The following is a 21,873-nucleotide window of genomic DNA, read 5'->3' on the forward strand; positions in this document are numbered from 1 at the left end:
CCTCAGCAAAGCACTCTTGCGGTACACACACCAGTTTCAGCTGGGACCCAACACCAGGTTGAGGAGAAACTCGACTGTGCTTATGGGTTTCTGCATAAAGTTAAAATGCGGAATAATGTGATGCCTGTATGACAGAAGTTACGGCGCTTACCATTTTCAGTCAGGGAAGCTGTTTCAGAGGAACTCAGAAAACTTGTTCAAAAGGACATTAGTGAAGAGATCAACTCCTCAGAATGGGTTTCACCTATAGTAGTGACGCAGAAGAAGGGTGGAGGCATTCACCTTTGTGTGGACTTAAGGTAGCCAAATAAAGCTATTGTGATTGACAGCCATCCTCTTCCTCACATAGAAGAAGTTTTTGCAGAACTCCGTGGAGCAAAGATGTCTTTTACTATTGATTTGCAGAGCGCATACCACCAGGTTATGTTGCATGAAGATAGCAGAGACCTCACAGCATTTATTACACGAGGAACTATTTCGTTTTAAATGTGTTCCATACAGTCTCGCATCTGCCCGAAGTACCTTTCAAAAAATGATGTCACTGATTCTGAAGAATCAACAGGGAGTTCAGTGCTATCTGGATGATATTATCATGTTTGGAAATACTTCTGAGGAGCATGACAATAACCTGCAGTCTGCACTAAACTGCATCAGCACAGCAAGCCTCCAGCTCAATAGGTCCAAATGCAAATGTAGACAAATGGAACTCTCCTTTCTGGGGCATACAATTTCACAGGTTGGACTAAAACCTGATCCAGATCATATCCTGGCAATTTCAAATGCTCCTCCTCCAGATTTGCAAACCTTACGTTCCTTCTTGGGTCTTACCTCCTGGTATGCAAAATTCATTCCCAATTATGTTTCTGTCATTGAACCGTTACGGGAATTACTATGGAGAAGTTCAACCTTAGTGTGGACAACGGATGCACAAACTAGTTTCGAAACGGTGAAAGACTTGATTGTACATAGTCCAGTACTTGCACTATTCAGTCCTGCATTGCCCACAATTGTAACTACTGATGCTTCTGATTATGGACTTGGGGTTGTTCTCACACAACTGCATGAGGACAACACAGAGAGGACTTCAAGGATACTAAGTAATGCTGAGAGAAAATATTCTACAGTCGAAAAAGAAACACTTGCTTGTATCTGGGCTACTGAAAAAATGACAAACTTACCTGGGGGGCCGCAAGTTCAAGTTGTGCACAGACCACAGCCCTTTGACGACGTTGCTCATCACGAAAGGACTGGGAAGAGCAGGATACCGTATTGCTCGATGGTCTGCAAGACTGCTCTCTTTCAATTATGAACCGGAATATAAGCCTGAAAACCAAAATGTGGTCACTGATTGCCTTTCTCGCCTGCCTTTGCCTTCACCAGATGGTCCACCGGAGGATGAGGATGTAGTGGTTGAGCTTATTACAAGCACTCTTACTGCAGTTACAAGAGAACAATTTCAAGCTGCTTGTTCAGCGTGTCCAATTCAACAAAAACTATGGAAATTTCTGACAAAGAGATGGCCCAGTCACCCTAAAAACCTTGACCCAGTTTTGCTGCCTTATTTTAGAGTTTGGGATGAACTTTCTTTGTTTGATGGCTGTGTGCTACGAAGTACACACCGGCTCTTTGTGCCAGAAGAATTACAGTCAAAACTCATACACCTGGCACACAATACTCATCAAGGAATTGTCCGAACCAAACAAAGACTACGGGATCTGTATTGGTGGCCAGGGATGGACTCTCAAACTGAAGCAGTCATAAAATCCGGTGTCACTTGCCAAATGCATGATAAGAAAGCAGTGACATGTACCCCTCCATTACAGCCTGTTCCTCTTCCTGAATCTGCATGGGAAAAAGTGGTGATTGACGCTGTAGGACCCTTTGACACTGCTCCAATTGACTGCCATTATGCCATCACTTTAATAGACTATTTCAGTAAATGGCCTGAGGTAGCGTTTACATCGCAAATCTCTTCTGCTACAGTAATTAAGTTCCTCTCTTAAGTTTTTAGCAGGGAAGGTAACCCCAAAGAACTGGTTTCAGATAATGGTAGTCAATTTACTTCCCTGGAGTTTGAAATTTTTCTAGCAGACAGGAACATTTTACACAGAAGGTCATCCCTATATTACCCTCAAGCCAATGGGGAAATCGAACGGTTTAACAGAAGTTTGAAAGAGAGTTTGCAAACGGCTAAACTGGAAGGGCAATTGTGGATACCCTTCACTACTGAGTTGTTGCAAGCATACTGGGCTACACGACATGCCACAATGCAAAGATCACCCACAGAGTTACTGCATCGGAAACAGATGAATACTAAACTGAATATTGCTGGATTGTTAAAGGCACGACCTAATGCCCTAAATGAGGATGATGTGAGAAAAACAGTTGAACAGAACCAAGCAAAATCTAAAGCTTTCACAGACAAGCGGTGGCGTGCTAAGGAACCAAAGTTTGAGTGTGGTTCCTTCGTTAGAATATGAAAACCTGGAATTTTACACAAAGGGGACCATAAATTCACAGCTCCTCTTAAAATCATAGAGAAGAAGGGACCTTACACCTATCGACTTTCTGTTGGGCGGGTATTGAATGCTTCTTATCTTGCACCTGCCTATGCACCAAGAGGAGATTATGCCAACACCCAGTCTGCATTGGATGATTTCACCGTAGTACCAACACAACAAGACATTGCACTGGAACCGGGGCTTGAGAGACGGTCTGTCAGACCCAGGCGATCACCTGTCTGGACTAGAGACTATGTTATGTAGTATCTACAGTGTTTTCAGTGTAATATTTCTGCCAACAGTATAGTTTCAAATTTGTTCTTGTTGTTAGAACAATAATGTTTATTTTAATTGGGAGAGTTTCTTAAGAGAGGAGGGAATGTGGTGTTTAGATGCTGCTTGTAATTATTAGAATTGGGAGCACTGGCTGTTGGGAGTCTGAAAGGACAGGAAACAGGAAGGAGGGGGGAGGAGTTGAGAGGCTGGGAGAGAGAACAGAGGGTGCAGCAGCGGCTTGGTAAAGAGGTTTCCACTTTGAAAATAAAGTCCTGTTGAAGCTTGTTAGTACCTTGCCTGGTTGATACAGCACTATTGTTACAAATCATAATTAGTTATCTGCATTAAAAACACGTTATTTAAGAAAGCCTGGCATACCGTGCAATTCATATTGCTCAATAGAAATGACTTGTCATCATTATTTACCACTTCTCCAATTTTTGTGTCATCTGAAAACTTTGCCAACAGTTATTTAGTTTTCTTCTAAATCATTGATAACGATATTACTTTACATTGGATCAAGAACAGATCCCTGTGGTATACCACTAGAAATGCCCCATTAGATGATGACTCCCCATTTACAATTACTTTTGAGATCTATCAGTTAGCCTGTTTTAATCAATTTAACATGTGCTTTGTCGATTTTGTATGGTGCTAATTTTGAATCAGAATTTCATGCTATACTCTATCCAATGACTTTCAGAAGTATATTATGTTAATAGAGTTATCATTGTCACCAAAACTTGCAATTTCATAAAAAAACTATATTGAGTTTATCTGACCAGACTTGTTTTCCATAAAACCATATTGACTGGCATTAATTACGCTGCCACCCTTTAGCTCTTTACTGATTGCATCCTGTATAAGTCTTTCCATGATTTTTCCCAGAATCAATGTCACTCTCACCAGCCTATATATACACGGGTCATCCCATTTACCTTTTAAAAATATTGGCACAAAATACATTAGTTTTTTCCCAGTCCTCTGGAACATCTTGTAGCCCAATGTAATAATATAATATTGAATATATAATTGTATTGATTACTTAAGAATTTCCAGTTATCCCTTTGAGGGGTGACAGGTTCTTGTCCCAAGATCAGACCCAGTTTTATAAAATTACTAGATAGTTGGGAACCCCAATGTGCACAGTTGCAACACTCACACTATAGGAACTCTTCTATATTTCCAAATATTTTATTAATACTTTTAGCAAGGTCACAAGCACTCTAACTCAATAAGGTAGATAGAGAGACTATAGAATATACCTCTACACATCCATATACTCACACCATGCCTTGCAGGATCACCTGAAATGTTAGCCATTATCTTCCTCATCATCATCACCTTCCTCCTCATCACGAGTGGCCATCATTCTGGTTCCTTCCAAGGGCCACATTTCTCTCTCTCTTCTACCCCATCAGGCTGGGATGCGACTTTTATGATATGTTGCGCTGACACCACTATATCTAATGCATACTCAGTAAGAGGTTCTCCCCTTTTCCTTATTTGTATTTTCTCATCCTACTAATGCTGAGGTGTCCTTCATCTATAGGTTAGTATATTGCTACATGTACTACCATGTCAACTCATGATCATACCCATCACCCCTTGCTTAAGCAGACGCTGGGTTATTACTTCTATGTTCCTTGTGATGGCACTTACTGGAACATTCTACTTCCTACTATTGAGCAAGGTCTCCCTAGTTCCTAAAATCTAAAGGTAACAGTTGATCTATGCCATGGGTTATGGCCTATTTAAGAACACTTATGCTAACTTACATTTCATCTAATGTCTTACAGGGTATTGTATGTATGTATATAGATATCTTCTTACTGTATGTTCCATTCTATGCATCCGATGAAGTGGGCTTTAGCCCACGAAAACTTATGCTCAGATAAATTTGTTAGTCTCTAAGGTGCCACAAGTACTCTTGTTCTTTTTAGGTTTCTTGTGTTATAGCTAAATATAACGAAAACAGCTAAATATAATGACGGCAAGGCAGTGAATATAATAAAGGCAAGCTAGCTCTATGGGCTCCAGTCTCCAGTATCACAAGAATGGAATAAGGGCTGTATACTTCTATTGTACTGTGTGTACAGCAACAGAACAGTATACAACCCTAGGATTGTTTCAGAACCTGTAGGAATTCTTCTGAATCTCTACATTATTTGAGAGGCAAGATGTAAGTACCATGCAAGAGCTGCAGAATGCATTAAATTGACAAGGAAACTATGGTTTTCCAACACAGTTAGTTATTCTGAACTAGCTGGTGACCATTGCTTATTTTATAAGCACGTTTGTTTCTTTGACCTCCAGCATAGGTTAATATAAATAGGAAACCATAGAGGACACATGCCTTATTGTGCAGAGGGAAGAACTTTCTCTGAGTTTGGTTATCCTATGTAAACAACGTTTTCTATGCATGGAGATGAGATAGGAATGTTCAAATATTTGGAGAAAGTACAGTATGGTATATTTATAATACATATTTTCTTCCTGCCTCATTTTTCTGACATGACGGATGACTTCCTCCTTGCAAAGCGCTTTAATTGTATGATTTTATATGCACAATAAATGTTCCTGGAATAGTGGCCATCTGTTGAAGTGGAAATAACAGTAAAAGTTCTGATGAAGTTTCAAGTAGCTTAAGAAGGGAGCTCACAAATAATCTCCACCTGCAAAAATACCCTTCTGTGCAGGAAAACATCCTACGTGGATCTGTGCTTTTGGTGCTTTCCCCAGTGATATACGCCTTGGAAGTTCTCAGATCATCCATTTAGACTTTCTTTCAGTTCTTTCAGTGGTGGGTCTATGTATTTTTTCATTTGCAATTGCTTTCAGGTTGGGGATTTTTTGGGAGAAGAGGAGTTTGGGAGAGGAAAGAGTCAGAATATTAATTTAACCTGTTTCCAGTCCTTTCTGTTTCAAAAGGCAGTCAGATACTAAGGTGATTGGGCACGTTATAAGAGCCCAGATGGAAGGATGGTCTTGTAGTTAAGACCATGGATGGAGCTCTGGGTTCAATTTCTAGTTCTGCCACACACACCTTGTGTGGCCTTGGGCAAGTCACTTAACTGTTCTGTGTTTTAATTTCCCATCTATAAAAATAGGGATAATAATACTTCCATACCTTTAGAGTATTTTAAAGAGAATAAATTTATTAATGTTTGTGTGGAGCACAGATACTATGGTTGTAGAGCCCATAAAAATTATATATAGAGAGAGACAGAGATGTAAATGCTGGTGCAAGAAAGCATGATAGGCTCCTTCTAAAGGGGGATAGAACATGACCAGTAAACCCTATCCTTCCATTTCAGACTGCCATTGGCAGCATTTGGCAGTCATCATCTCCAACAATCCTAGTCTGTAATCTCTGTAATATATCCTGTCACCTTTGTGGCTCAGTTCATGATCAAATCTTCGACCTGGGACATGGTGAAGTGCAATGTAATGTAAACGGGGTTGAGTGACTTATTTTGGTGACACACACACACTCTTTTAAGTGTAAACAATGCTGATGTAGATAGGAACAATGACTTGCTCACCAAAAAGTACACCAAATGACACTTTTTGTAACTTTCCTTTATATCCAAACCCTATCTGTATTGTGATCTCAGCTTTCAGAGTTACTGTATGTGTAAGACTGGACCCAAAGGGGTTGACCTTGGAGGGAAAAACATTCTTGCTAGGAAGCCAGGTGGAATAGTTGCAATCTCAGAAATAAAAATAAAAAAGCATGTTGTTTTTGTAAGCGTGGTTCAGTGACTTCAGTATTCCGTTGAAACACATTCTGTGCGTAAACACTGATTTTATTGGGACCCTCCACCTGACCAGTAAGTATGAAAATATTAGCAAGTAACGCAGAAAAAAATAAACTGAAAAGAATGATGGAAACCAATATTAGTAAGATCTATTAGAATGTACTGTAATTTACTTGACAATGGTTAGTCCGCTGGTGTGCTGAGACCGTTGTCCATCATGCTGACCAATACTGTTTCATTGTTTCCTTGTGCTCCCCTGTCCTTCTGCATCCATCTGAGGTCTCTCATCTTACCCTTTGATTGTAATCTCACTGGGACAGGGTCTGTGGTTTTGTTCTGTTTCTATAGAGCACCCAGCACAGTGGGGTTCTGGTCCATGATTATCACTTCTAATGCATAATAAATACCACCACTACTACTAACTGTATTTTAAAATACACTGTAGTAAAAAGTCCTGCTATTCTCCACTGTAGCTCAGAATCTTTTAGTATGTTGCTATGCATATTTGCTCTCAACCCACATATTTAGATCTCAGGACTGATCTCATGAACATTAATTATTTTACTTTGACTTACTAGTAATATGGGTGATTCATTTCCTGCTGTAGAGTGTCTGTTTGTTGTGACTCTGTGCGTGCTGCCAGATTTAGTTGAATCAATTCCTTAATGCTTTTATGAAGAAAAACAGCATGGTAGTTCCTACTTTTAAGTTCTAGAAAGGCTTGTAAAGGAAAAAGGTGCCAGAAAGTTATCAGACTGGAAAAGTCCTGAGTGTGGTGTGTATGTGTGTTCTGCTTTCATTCATCTTCTTTCACACAGTGAAAAAAGGAAATTAAGTTAATGGAAAATATGTGATATGGCTGCAACTGTTGCCATAATAATAGTGTGCATAGAAAGAGTGTTTCTGAGGAAATGATTCCATACAGTTTTTGAAAGGACTGTCATTTGCAACACAGTTTTCCAAACAAAAGATGGATGAAAAATGATTCAGTGTTATTATTTTGAAAAAAAATAATCCTCTTTAACAGCGAAGGTAGGAAACTTTTCCTCGGACTGTATTCCCTTTCGTGTGAATTCAGTGGGAGCAACAAGCCTGTGCTACCTCTGAAAATCCGACTGATATTTAGGAGTCTAACTTCATAGCCAAGTTTGAAAAAATTAGCTTTGATCATCATTTGCTTATTTCTATAAACGTTTAACTTGTTGATGACACAAATAAGGCCAATATGTGAGCCAGCACAATTTATATCCCACTGAAATTTTATTTTAAGGATTTAAGTTGGATTTAAGTGGTCCATAGGCCTCATGCAGGAGTGAATTTCACTTCATGGGTCCCAATCCTGCAAGCTGAGTTGTGGGCACCCAAACATTGTACTCATGCAGAGCACCACAGACGTCAGTTGAGACTCCATGAGGGTGTAGAGTCCTGCCCATGCATATGAACTTGCAGGATCTGATCCACAGTGGAGTTACATTTAGTGATACAAATTGATTGCATTATGTTGCAATGTGCAGACTGCTATTCTGGCTTTAGTGATTGACTATATACTATATAGAATGCCATATACTTCTGTGAAAAATTTGATTTTGCCCTAATAAGGTTTGGTGGTTTATACATTGTTTAACTTAATCTTCTGTATTGCTGTTTCATTAAATGTGAACCTTTGGTAATTTGTTCTTTAATTCATTTTAATTTAGAAAGACTCCATCATCCATATCCAATAAAAGTGACCAGATGAAAGATGTACTAGAACTAGGTATGTCATGTCATGCTTCGCTTTGGTCTATCTCTCATATTTTGCACAACAAATAAAACTTAACAGCAATGTGCATAATGGTCTGCTTTTGATCAAGTCTTAGTTGATTCAGGGTACAGACAGTTGTGTTTTAATTTCCTAGATAAGATTGTGTGCTCGCTTCAATCCCAGTTTAACTTTTAGATGCCAGGCCAAAAAAGTGCAACTAGCACTTAGGAAATTTAAACAAACAAATAAACCGCTTTCATTTAATTGTCCTTTGAACAAATTTAATACTAAATTATTGGGGCATAAGAAACAGTGGCTCTCATGATCTAATTTGTATCATCACTTTTCAGAGTGGAACCGTACTTGTAACTTTTTAAAGATCAGAGGTATTAAAGTTGCATCTGTCATTATGATCAACCACTAGCAGTGGGTTACCTGGCGGTATTGGAGGGCAGAATTTGGTTTACCAGACAACATTCTGCATATTACAAGGTTTCTTCTCTTTCAGTTGATTTCGATGATGAAGCAACCATTGGGGAAGTTAGTAGGATCCCAGAACTTTCAACGCTGTATACACTTGAAATAGTATCAAAGGCAATTGATATTTCCCTAGCAAAAGTAAGACACATGTATGATGATAAACACAAAATGATGCATTAAAACCTGTTATTTTTATTGAGTAAGCCAAAGCTACAATAGGTTTTGTTTTTTACATTTAGTGCATCTGAGATTCATAATCCAATAAATCCTAATGATCATTAAAATTGTATTTTTACATTCCTTTGTTAATGGTTCCAGTCAATTGTGCTTCTTTGACGTGTTCTAATTTTTAATCAGTTATTTCAAAATCGGTATTTTAAGGGGGGGGGGTTAGAATGAGGAAGGAGGACTACTGGGGTCTCTTATTGATATTCCACTGACTTCTATGTGACCTTGGGCAACTCACACTCCTCCATCCTTCATTTTATGTATTTGTAAAATGGTAATAATTGTATTTTCCTTCCTCATAGTTATATTGTAAGGCTTCATCCATCAGTTATTTTTTGTAGAGTGCTTCAAGATCCTTGGATGAAGTGCACTATACAGGTGCAATGTATTGTTATTATTTCATAGAATATGTTTGCCGCTGAGAAACCTCACAAACAAGTACAAAATAAGAATTTATTTTCCCCATTTCACTCGGGGCCTAATCCAATGTCACTGAAGTCAGTGGAAAGACTCCCAATTGATTGACTTCAGTTCAAGGTAAATCAGGCCCTTGGTGTGTTGGTATTGTATGTGTATGAGTGGAAAAATGTAGACTTGCTCATTAGCACACCTGGGTTATCACTAGTTGCAGACAAACTGGTTTGAATAAAATAAGAGTTATTCTGTACTTTCATCTCTCTCTCTGTAACAGAAACAAATTTACGTGTTTACCTATCCTCCAAACCAAACCTTTCATGAGGTATAGAGTAATTTGATTCATTTTATTCCCTCGTGCTCCCTCCATTTTCTCATGCATCTTTATCTCTTTTATTTTGGGCAGAAGCAGAAGTATCTAAAAACCATGTGAAGGGCTATTCTTATAGTACTGTACTTCCCACTCAGCCAGAGCTAAAAAGCACTACAAATCTCATGAGAACGATTCACAACCTGATTTCTAGACCAAAGCAGTCTGAATAAGTATCCAAACACTGAAGGAGTCTGATTCTTACTTACATCCATTTACACTAGCATAAAAAAAAAGGAGTACTTGTAGCACCTTAGAGACTAGCCAATTTATTTGAGCATAAGCTTTCGTGAGCTACAGCTCACTTCATCGGATGCATTCATTCATTGACTTCAGTGAAGCTGCTCCAGATTGGGGTCAACAGTCCAAATTTGGTTGGGGCTAGTATCTGAATTTGACAGTTTGTTACATGTCCCAAGACAAGTGTTATTCAAAACTTTGAACAACATCGGTCTCAGACCACCACCTTTGGTAGGTGAAACAGATTGTCTATTCTACATAATGTGCCAGCTAAGGTACTCCTTTCACAGCTTATATTTCATCCCATTGGATGATATCTTTTATTGGGATGTGGGAAATTGAAAACTCTTCAATAGAAGACCATAGCGATAATCTTTTTTTTTTTAACCAGTAGTACATATTATTCCTCTCGTAGTTAAGTTTGAGGCTGTCTTCTGTGAACGTTTCTAGAAGCACCGTTTATCCAGTGATCTACAGAAAAAAGCTCATAATGCTGAGCAACACATAGCATTATGTGTTGAAGGAACATTGCAGGAAAAGGAAAAAATGACTCCTTTTCAGTGGAATTGCCCTGCTATTTACAGTATTTATAAAACAAAAATTAAAAGGGTGGTTATATAGAGTTAGTAATTATCCTGCCACATGCCTCCGTTCTTATAAATTATGGAAAGAAAATATACCTATTGGATTTGTTTTTAAAATGAGAGCTTTTTTCCCTTTTTCTTTTTTTTGTAGGAAATAAAAAATCTTTTGTTTGGCTCAAGCCTTTGTTGCTTCAGTGAAGAATGGAAAATACAGAACTTTACATTTAATAGTATACCACAGCTAAAATACGGCATCGTGCAAAAAAAGGTACAGTAAATGACTTCCTTAAAAGCTCAATGATCTTTACCTTTAACCTAAAGTTTCCAGAAGTTGTGTGTTACCTTAATAAAAGAAGCCATCCTTCGTTAAAAGATATTCCTTTTTCTTTTTCATCACTGGTTCATGAATGGAATTTTACTTCAGAAATCTTCAAAATAGCTAAATCTTGTAAGGAAAGTTGGGCTAGATGGAAAACTTCAGAAGAAAACTCAGGGTGCTCCAGGAAGTATGGGGAATCAGTAGGTGACATTTATTCCTTTAAGTCAGTCCTGAACCATTGCTTTAGGAAACACTCTGCTACAAGAGGTGCCATCACCTTGAGGTCTAGAACATCTTTGGCCATTAAAGTTCCTATGGAGACCAAGAGAAGGAGAGTAAGCCCTGGAATTCTTGTTACATTTGTAAATTTCAAATGGAGACTGTATTTTTCTCTTCACTTCCTAACTTGACTTCACTTAACTGGTTGTATAGTGATGCTTTACAGTGGTAGTTTCTCTGTTTCACTTTAGTTGTTAAACCATAGTAGTTCTGAGTGATATTAAACAATTGCTGTGTTTCATGTAAACTTTTAATATTGGGAGCTTTCCTTGACAGACTGAAATAAACCCTGCTGTTTTCCGCAAGTCAGTTTTCCAAAGATTCACTCATTAGTTATTTAAATGATTTATTGAGAGAGTGAAGAAAAAGTTAAGTTTCTCTGCTGGATATTTGTTCTGGATTAAATGCATTTATTATCTATTATTTATATTGTGGTTGCACCTAGGGGCCTCATTCGGGGCATGGGGCCCCATTGTGCATGGCGTTGCACATAGCAATAATAAGCAACAAAATGAAGTTGCTAACTAGATAAAAATTGCATAACTGGATGCAGTTTAAAATGTGAGCTTGTGGTGGGCCATGCCTCTCTAGGACTTTGGCAGAAGAGTAGATTGAAGCCTTTTTATATTCTTTAAACAGTGTTGTGGCTGACCTGTTTTTGATAATGGTCTAATATGGCAGATCACATTAATGCACAAGGTTATAAAGGGTTGGCTCAAATATTTAAGTATGAACCTGGACTTGAGAACAGTAACATATGCAGAGAGAAGGGCTTTTCATCTTCCCATGACAGTGTCTGAATCAAGCCCATTTAGCACACAACTTCTCTCTCTCCGTTACTCTCTGTGGGTGAAATTCTTCCCTGTGTAGAGGGCCCACACCAGACATATGCACCACTGAAACCCTATTTTGAGAGTTTGTATGGGATTTAATTCATGAATTGATGGGGGGGGGGGGGGGCGGGGGCTCTGCCTAGGGGTTAATTTCACCCAGTAGGAATATAGACCTTCGGGTTTTTTTTCATCTTCAGACAAGGCGCATGTTCAAGGGGCATTAGGAGGAATATTTTTGCTTGATGGTGGAGTAGATAAAACTCCTGTCCTTGGCTTCATAGATGTCTGTACGGTATGTTCTAGGGACTTTCAGACAAAACACAGAGGAAACAGAACCTCAATTAGTAATGCTGACTTTTCAGTGGCTTCAAAAAGCAGCAAAATGCTGCAAATTCAGTAAGCAACACAGATAGATCAAAGGATGGCTTTAAACTTGAATGAAAACACAGGGGTTGTGAAAAGTTCTCACCAGCATCAAACAGTGCTAGTTGTTTTGTTCATCCAGTGTATTATTCGCTTTAGGGAGGCCCATGTGGAGTATTGGCCGCAGTTCAAGCCTGTGTCCTGCAACAACTTCTCTTTGGAGACAGTAACAGAAATAGCGATGTGCGGTGAGTCAACAGCTGACACCAGAAATATTTTCCATTCTAAATTAAACTAAAACTTTATCTTAGTGTGGCCAGAAAAAAGCCTTTCTGAGCTTGGCCCTCTTGCCCTTGCATTTGTATCCAGAAGAGAGAAAGTGCCAACTGCTTTACTTGTTCTTCTTGAGGCTAATAGAAGTTGCCTTTAAACAGTAGATTTTAAAGGCTAGCTTTTTATTAATATACTAGTTTTTTGTGATTAACCAAGAACCGTTCTAAAAAAAGAAACCCTGAATTATGGCCAGCATCAGTTACTGAACCTGCGGAGTCCCATGGTGAAGCAATGATTTCAAAGAGAATGCAATCATGTATTGTAAGACCATGCTATGCATGGGGTCTTTCATGGCAATCTAAAATCCCAATGAACTTGCAAAAAGTTAGTCATATCAGCTCTTTTCCTTGCTAATTTTACACAGCTAAAGTCCCTAATGGGGTTTAAAAACTGTGTATGTCTTTTAATTACTTTACAGAAAAGTTACAGAATATTCATAGCATCAAGGGAAAATTACTTGCTACGTTCTAAAAAACTCAGTGAACACAGCATTTCTGTCTGTGCTAAAGAGACAAATCTTATTCACTGTGGGATTTTATCCTAGTGGGATTTTCATAAGCACATGGACACCTAATTCCCATTAATTTCGATGGGATTTCTGCACCTAGACACTTTTGAAAAGGCTTTAGTGCCTGTCTGCATCTTTAGGTGCCTAAACACCGTTAAAAATAGTCTCTTAGCCCCTTTCTCTACTTGGACAGAAATTCTGGCCCTATTAGGACTTCACTCTGGCCACGTAAATGGGTCTTAAAGTGAGTGTAAGTGTAATTTATTTCCACTTTAAAATTCCCTTTCCTTGCCGGAATTGTGTAAAGGGATGAAGGACTTTTTACATGAGAAAGAGAATCTGCACCAATATATGCAGATTCTTGTGGAAACTATGTGATATCTGTTAAGATTTTCTGCAGTGATTCTTGATGATGTAATATACAATTCTGAGTGTTTCAAAGGCCAAAATTATGATTTGACATAAAATGGGAGAGAATTAGCAGTTAAATTGTTCTGTGAACAATTCTGGATCTCCACTCCTAAGTCTCAGGGGGTATGTCCTCAAAGTGAAACAGTGATTGCACATGTCTCTAATTGCTGGAGACCTGGGTTCAAATTATATGTTAGTCTAAAATTAAAAATCTATTTTTGGATCTTATTTTATTCCTCATCTGTCCTAAAGACACCATTAGTGCATAGATGGGTATAAGTCAGCATTGCTAGCCAACTAATCTCAACATAGGCCCAAAATGAAAATACCAGAGGCCAAATTCTGCCCATTGTCACACTGGTGTAAATCTGCAAATCAATTATTAGTTCCTCACCTTCACTCCCACAGCTGTGAAGGAAAAAAAAGTTGAGGTTTGGGAGCTACCCCATTGTATTTTATACGCTCTCGAAAACAGGCTGAGCCTTATACGTTGGATGGGACTAAAATTCTCTCTCTGTCTCTGTTTCTCAACTAAACAAAAAAATGTTGAACATGCAAAAATTACATTGATACATCCCCAAATGTCAAATGACGTTTGTGATCCCTATCCTATTATATTTAGATTCTTATTCTGCACTCACCTCCACAGCATCAGCTCAAAAAGAGCTCCACAGGAATCAGCATTTAGCAGATAATGGTTCAGACCTATCATTCTTGAGTAGATAGTAACATAACAGTAATATCTGGAACTTGAGAGGTCATAGCCCTTTAGAATATTGCCAGCACGAGAAGCCCCACACTTGCTAATCTGTCTGTTGTACTATACCTGGCATTGTACTTGGATATGATCGAGGTATGTAAAATCATGAGTGGTGCGGAGAAAGTGAATAAGGAAAAGTTATTTACTTGTTCCCACAGTATAAGAACTAGGGGCCACCATATGAAATTAATGGGCAGCAGGTTTAAAACAAATAAAAGGAAGTTCTTCTTCACAGAGCGCACAGTCAACCTGTGGAACTCCTTGCCTGAGGAGGTTGTGAAGGCTAGGACTGTAAAAGGGTTTAAAAGAGAACTGGATAAATTCATGGAGGTTAAGTCCATTAATGGCTATTAGCCAGGATGGGTAAGGAATGGTGTCCCTAGCCTCTGTTTGTCAGAGGGTGGAGATGAATGGCAGGAGAGAGATCACTTGATCATTACCTGTTAGGTTCACTGCCTCTGGGGCACCTGGCATTGGCCACTGTTGGTACACAGGATACTGGGCTGGATAGATCTTTGGTCTGACCCCGTATGGCCATTCTTATGTTCTTATGTATAATATTTAGGCATCAGATTCAAAGCTGGTGGAGTGCTTGAAAGAAATGTCCAGCAGAGGGAAGAATCAGAGATGAGCCTGGTGCTGACCTTTTAAAACATTCTTTTTAACCACAATCGTTTAACTTCACTTTTCTCAGTAATCTCTTTGTGACACTAGTGCGAAATTAGTGCTCTAATGATATGATATCAGTTAAGGCATTTTAATTGTTTTGTCATTTGAAAATATTACACTTTAATGGAAAATATTATTTTGATTTGTCTTTAGATAAAGGATATTCTGTTTGAAAATATATATATATATATATATATATATATATATATATATATATATATATATATATTTCAATTTGTCTTTTTCTGATAAAAACAACTTCACTATCTGACAGCTATCTCAAATCCCTAATCTAGGTTACTTAGGCAAACATATACTGTGAATACACACACACACACACACACGCAGTATACACGGTAGCCTATTTTAAACTCAGTTGAATAGATTTTTAAATGTAAGCCTCATTTTATTGAGGGATATTGTCAAGCTCTTGGGCACAGCTTCCCTGGTTCATCCTTTCATTAAATGATTTCATAACGGAGAGTGCACCGTGCAAATGTGGGTTTCGAAATAGGCTGTTTGGTAGCTTTACTAGGAAAAAGGGAATTCTAACTGGAGATGATAAGGCAGAGACAGCTATTGCTGGGGTAGCAAATTCTTGTATGTATACATGTATTATCAGAGGTGGCCTTTGTTTCTAATATTTATGAGGTACCGATTAATATGTCTTTAAAGATATGTGTATGCTGGAGTTGGCAGTGTGATTACAGCACATCTAGCTATACCCAACCTCACTTTGATTTATCTAGTGCAGCTAAAAATAGCAGTGGGCGATGAGGCACCATGGACCCCAGTACAGACTAGGGATACAAATACCCAGGGTACCAGGTAGGCCTGTGCTGAGTCTCGTGTCACTGCATCTTCACTGCTCTTTTTTAGCCGTGCAACCTAGATTAAAGTTAGCGTGTGTATGCCTGCACGAACTGCATTCACACCTCTGATTACAGTTAGAGATAGTCAGTGTCATAGAAAAAAGAATGTAAAGCATTAAAATCAAATAAAGAACCAACTCTCCCAACCTATCCAAACTAAAGTAACCCTGCTTTCAAAGGTAGGGATCCCTGGCACAAGAGTCAACCCCATAATCATGAGGAAGCCACCTTACCAGGTGAAAAGGACTGATTCCTCATTGACAGAAAGAATGGGGATGGAAAGACATGAGACACAGTAAACCAAGAGAACCGGGGAGAGGCCCTTAAAACCCTCAGGGATGAGTCTGTTGCAGGGCATGTGATTTGAATCATCCAAGGCAGCTAGTGAATGATTCTGGCAGACCACTTCTGGGAGAGAGTTCCAAACAAACAGGGTGTGAAATCATGTTAGTTCCACAATTTTTGTTATTTTGTTTCTTCATTTTTTCTCAGTTCTTCCAGAAGAGCATATCTGTCCATAGCTCCACCAGCTAGCCTCTCGTTCAGAACAGACTTATTGAAATACACAGTGATCGACCATGTTTTACATTGTGGTGCCATGCTCCAGTTTGGGCAAGGAGACAGGAAATTTCCTGAATTTTAGAAGGGACTATCTCTGGTTCATCATATTAGAGAATATGAGGGAAATATAGCAGAAATCATTTCTTTCTCAATGCAGTGAGAACAAAAATTAGCTTCAGTGGAGGGGGAAATTATTAACACATTGCAAATTGATGACATCTGACATATAGGTCAACTAAGAAATCAACTCAGGGGTGGCTCAAGTACTGGCTAAAGGAGCATTAAGAAATATGTAGCAGTCTATTGTCTTTCAGATACGACGGTACATTTTTGAAGACAGTTTCTAACCTTTGTCCGTATTGTAGATGTCTGACACCACCATGAGGCTTAAATTCAGTTTTAGAGTTTATTGCATAGGCATCTCCTTTGGAGTCAGTAAAGGATCATTTTCTGACCATGAAGACCAGGAACCTAATTTCATCTTGGAGGTCAATGGGAAATCTTCCTTCTTTTTCTGGGGCTAAATGTGGCCCAGAACATTTAAGAGGCTTGGGGTTCCATGTTTAATGGAAAAATGGAGTCTGATATTTGGTAGTTTACAAAAAGGAGAGCAAGAAAGATTCAGTGGTTAGGATGCTGTCCTTGTTCTTAGGAGATGAGGGTTGAATTCCCAGCTCCTCAGACTTCTTTAGGGAAGTCACAGCCAGATTTTTAATAGTTTTTCGGTGCCTAGTGGGATTTTCAAAAGTGCCTAAGCAGGTTAGATGCCTAAGTCCATCAATTAAATCAATGGGAATTAGGTGCCAAACCTCCTTAGGCACTTTTGAAAATCCTTCTAGGCATCTACTGCATCTTTGGGCACCAGATACCTTTGAATATCTGGTCCTTCGTTTCACTGTCTCTCAATTCCCCATTTGTAAAATGGGAATAATAGCACTTCCCTAACTTACAGGATGGTTGTGAGGGGCTCAGATATTAGGGTGATGGCAGCCATATAAGTACCTAAGATAGATTTTTTGCTTTAAAGTGGCTTCTCCCAGCCCTGTTTATCTGGAAATTGTTCTCCTCTCCTCGTTTTTCTCATCCTCGTCATTCTAAAAGATTTTATTTTCCCCTATTTTGTGTATGAGAAGGACTGACGAAGTATGCAGAAATTCCCAAAAGAATTCTGGTTAACAGGCAAACGCTTTGTCTTTATGGGCAGAAACAAAAAAGGCCTTCAGGCATGTAAAACTTGAATAGCGAGATGGGTTGTTTTATTCATGAGAGAGGCATATTTTTCTTCAGATGTGTCTGCATAGAGTGGAAGCTGATTCTTGATCAGAAAAGGACAGGAGTCTCCATGGTTGAACTGTGTAAATAAACATCTTTTTCTACCGTACCTGCCTTTTCAAGGTGTTGACTGCTTCACATCAAGCACTAGGCTTCAGATTTCTTCTAGCTACATGAATAAAATAATGGATTTTCTTATTGTTCCTTTACCTCCTCCATCCACAGAATATAATTTTGGCACTGCCCACAAATACCTGAACAACTCAGCTAGGCTACAAGAACATGTGAAAAGGCTATGGGCACATTTTTTTTTAACCTGAGTTCTCTCATCTGTTAGTTCAAATGTCCCATGTCCTCAGAGAGGGAAGAGTTTTCTCACTAAACATTATATTCCAGGCAGACATAGAACTTAAAAATCTGTTTTTTAATTTTTATTGGTTGATGTTTAGTGTTTTGAATTATTAGATCTTTTAATTCAAGTGCTGCAAATATTTTTTTAACCTCATCTCTCAGGCTGGCAGTGCTCTAAGACTGATATTGTCTAAAGCTCAAAGAGGACAACCTTAAAACCAGTGGAGAAAGACTCCAAACTTCCCATTTGGGAGGGTGTATTATCTAGTAGTTACAGCAAGGGGCTAGGAGTCAGGACCCCTAGGTTCTATTCAGAGGTCTGCCAGTTTCTCAATTTACAACTTTTGGTCCTATAATCACTTAACCTCTCTGTGCCTCAGTTTAATTAGAATCATAGAATATCAGGGTTGGAAGAGACCTCGGGAGGTCATCTAGTCTAACCCCCTGATCAAAGCAGGACCAACCCCAACTAAATCATCCCAACCAGAGTTTTGTCAAGCAGGGCCTTAAAAACTTCTAAGGATGGAGATTCCACCACCTCCCTAGGTAACCCATTCCAGTGCTTCACCTCCCTCCTAGTGAAATAGTTTTGTCTAATATCCAACCTAGACCTCCCACACTGCAACTTGAGACCATTGCTCCTTGTTCTGTCATCTGCCACTACTGAGAACAGCTGAGCTCCATCCTCTTTGGAACCCCCCTTCAGGTAGTTGAAGGCTGCTATCAAATCCCCCCTCACTCTTCTTTTCTGCAGACTAAATAGGACCAGTTCCTATAACTCGTGTGCCCCAGCCCCCTAATCATTTGGTTGCCCTCTGCTGGACTCTCTCCAATTTGTCCACATCTTTTCTGTAGTGGGGGGCCCAAAACTGGATGCAGTACTCCAGATTTGGCCTCACCAGTGCCGAATAGAGGGGAATAATCACTTCCCTCGATCTCCTGGCAATGCTCCTACTAATGCAACCCAATATGCCATTAGCCTTCTTGGCAATAAGGGCACATGTTGACTCATATCCATCTTCTCATCCACTGTAATCCCCAGGTCCTTTTCTGCAGAACTGCTGCTTAGCCAGTCGGTCCCCAGCTTGTAGCAGTGCATGAGATTCTTCTGCCCTACGTGCAGGACACTGCACTTCTCCTTGTTGAACCTCATCAGATTTCTTTTAGCCCAATCCTCCAATTTGTCTAGGTCACTCTGGACTCTATCCCTACCCTCCAGCATATCTACCTCTCCCCCCAGCTTAGTGTCATCTGCAAACTTGCTGAGGGTGCAATCCTTCCCATCATCCAGATCATTAATGAAGATGTTGAACAAATCCGGCCCTAAGACCGACCCCTGGGGCACTCCACTGATACCGGCTGCCAACTAGACATGGAGCCATTGATCACTACCCGTTGAGCCCAATGATCTAGCCAACTTTCTAGTCCCCTTATAGTCCATTCATCCAGCCCATACTTTTTTAACTTGCTGGCAAGAATACTGTGGGAGACCATATCAAAACCTTTGCTAAAGTCAAGGCATATCGTTCACCGCTTTCCCCATATCCACAGAGCCAGTTATCTCATCATAGAAGGCAATCAGGTTGGTCAGGCATGAATTGCCCTTGGTGAATCCATGTTGACTGTTCCTAATCACCTTCCTCTCCTCCAAGTGCTTCAGAATGGATTCCTTGAGGACGTGCTCCATGATTTTTCAAGGAACTGAGGTGAGGCTGACCGGTCTGTAGTTCCCTGGATTCTCCGTCTTCCCTTTCTTAAAGTTGGGCATTATATTCGCCTTTTTCCAGTGGTCCAATTCATCTGTAAAACTGGAATAATATTGCTTACCTATCTCAAGGGGTATTGTGAGACTTAGCAAATAATTTTTGTAAAGAGCTTAGAGATCCTTTGATGAAAGGTGCTGCACAAGGGCAATGTATTTTATTTACGGCACATGACATTGTAAATAAAGTCAATTAGTAGATAAGGATTTTCAGGCTTAGGCTTCAAGCCAACAAAAGCTAAATCATTCAGAGTTAGGACTGAAATGAAATTTGAAGGTCTTTTTTGACTATAAAGCATATTCAGCATATAAAATAATCGTATCATAGAATGTAGAGATGGAAAAGATATATAAAGACACGTGGTTAAACTTCCTGCCAGTGCAAGATTAGTCCCCAAGGGACAGTTACTTGTATTTTGAGATAATTTTAAATGTGCCTACTGATGGAGTTTGTACTGCTCCCCCTAGAAGTTTAAGCCATAGCCTATTACTGTAGATCTCACTGTCTAAAAGTATTTCCCACTATCCAGCCTAAATTGGCTGTCTTGATTTTTGCCGCTTTATTCCTAGTTATAAGCTTTTATATTATGCTAAATAATTCTCTGCCTCATTACTTGACACCCTTTATCATGATCCCTCCACCCAGTCATTGCTTCACCAGGCTCCACATGCTAATGTATGTGAATCTTTCCTCGTAAGTGAATCTTAAAAAACAGAGACTGCCCGTTAAAGTTAAACCCCCAGAATTAAAGAAGTTAGTGTGTATCATGCATAGTGTACTAGGCATGTTCTAACAGTGCAAAGAGAATGTCCTGCGTGAGGCAACTTTACTCATTGATTTTAGTCATTTAGTCTCAGATTCTCAAAGGTATTTAAGTGCATAACTCCCATTGACTTCAATGGGATTTAGGTGCCTAAATACATTTGAGGATCTGGGCTTTTGTACATACCACACCTTCTGTGAACCTGTGCACACTGAAAGAGGAGATGTTCACCTTTACAGGGCTGCCTCACTAACAGTGTGAATTTTTGCTTGTTTCTCATATATCCAAAAACAACAGGTGTCTGCAGCCTTCAGATGCTCATAGGACCAAATGCCTCACCCTGGCTATTGCAGATATTTTATGGCGTGCGGGGGGCAATGAAAAAGCTGTGGTTGCACTGTAAGTGGGAGGAGCATTTTTAATTATCATGTAAGACTCTCGTGTGTGTCTAAAATGATTGTTTCTGTTTATACTCCTAAGTAGCTATCACTATGTTTGAAGGTCAGTATGTATCCGTTTAGTCTGAAAGGGTTTATTGCTAATGGGCACATGCTGGCTGGAGTTACCTGTCCTAATAGTCAGAGAAATCTCAGGGTGAATTCCTGGCCCCATTCAATGGGACAGTTTTTGATGAGAATTCCTTCCTATTAATCTGGAAGTAGAACTTTCCCAAAGCAGCTCACTGACTATTGTAATTATATTTTTAAATGTTTTCGAACTACAGTGGGTAACTCAGAAGAGACTTTGAATGTCTGTTCTACTTTTGTTATGATATTATTGTTCTTATATTTTGTTGCAATGAAAAAATTCAGTAAGTTCTTCCATCTATACCTTTTTTCTTTCTAGATACAGAAACATGAACTGATCAGTTGCAAACAAATCTAAAGGCAATCAGAGCTCAGATAGAGTAATATTAAAAGCCAAAGGTCTTTTATTTGGCGTCACTTTTTTTTTGTTTAGTCTTCCAATTCATTACAGACCATGGATTTCTCTTTGTTGTGTTGTTGGTGCTTCTAAAATGAACTGCTGTTTCATTTAATTCTCCTCTTTAGGTCTTCAGGAAGGCAGCAGTTCACTCCAGCAGGAAAATACAAAGCAGATGGAATCTTTGAAACAGTAAGGTTTTATATGTAATCTTCCTGTAATATATTTTGTAACTTCACTTATATAGTGCAATGGGCCTGATTCTCCCCTGGCTCACCAAGGTTTAACTCTACT

The 21,873-nt window shown here is 39.2% G+C and overlaps 1 protein-coding gene across 1 annotated transcript in view; it reads left to right on the forward strand.

Annotated features, from left to right (window-relative positions):
- The window catches only part of MINDY4 (MINDY lysine 48 deubiquitinase 4), a 95,089-nt gene that overhangs the window by 34,958 nt on the left and 38,258 nt on the right, over window positions 1–21,873 (forward strand). The window contains exons 7-12 of the mRNA XM_027828862.3: window positions 8,236–8,294; window positions 8,791–8,900; window positions 10,750–10,866; window positions 12,552–12,640; window positions 20,953–21,054; window positions 21,708–21,771. Of these exons, the coding sequence (XP_027684663.2) occupies window positions 8,236–8,294; window positions 8,791–8,900; window positions 10,750–10,866; window positions 12,552–12,640; window positions 20,953–21,054; window positions 21,708–21,771 (541 nt within the window). The remainder of the gene's footprint in view (window positions 1–8,235; window positions 8,295–8,790; window positions 8,901–10,749; window positions 10,867–12,551; window positions 12,641–20,952; window positions 21,055–21,707; window positions 21,772–21,873) is intronic.

The sequence above is a fragment of the Chelonia mydas genome, chromosome 2 (assembly GCF_015237465.2).
Source record: "Chelonia mydas isolate rCheMyd1 chromosome 2, rCheMyd1.pri.v2, whole genome shotgun sequence".
NCBI classification, from domain to species: domain Eukaryota; kingdom Metazoa; phylum Chordata; order Testudines; family Cheloniidae; genus Chelonia; species Chelonia mydas.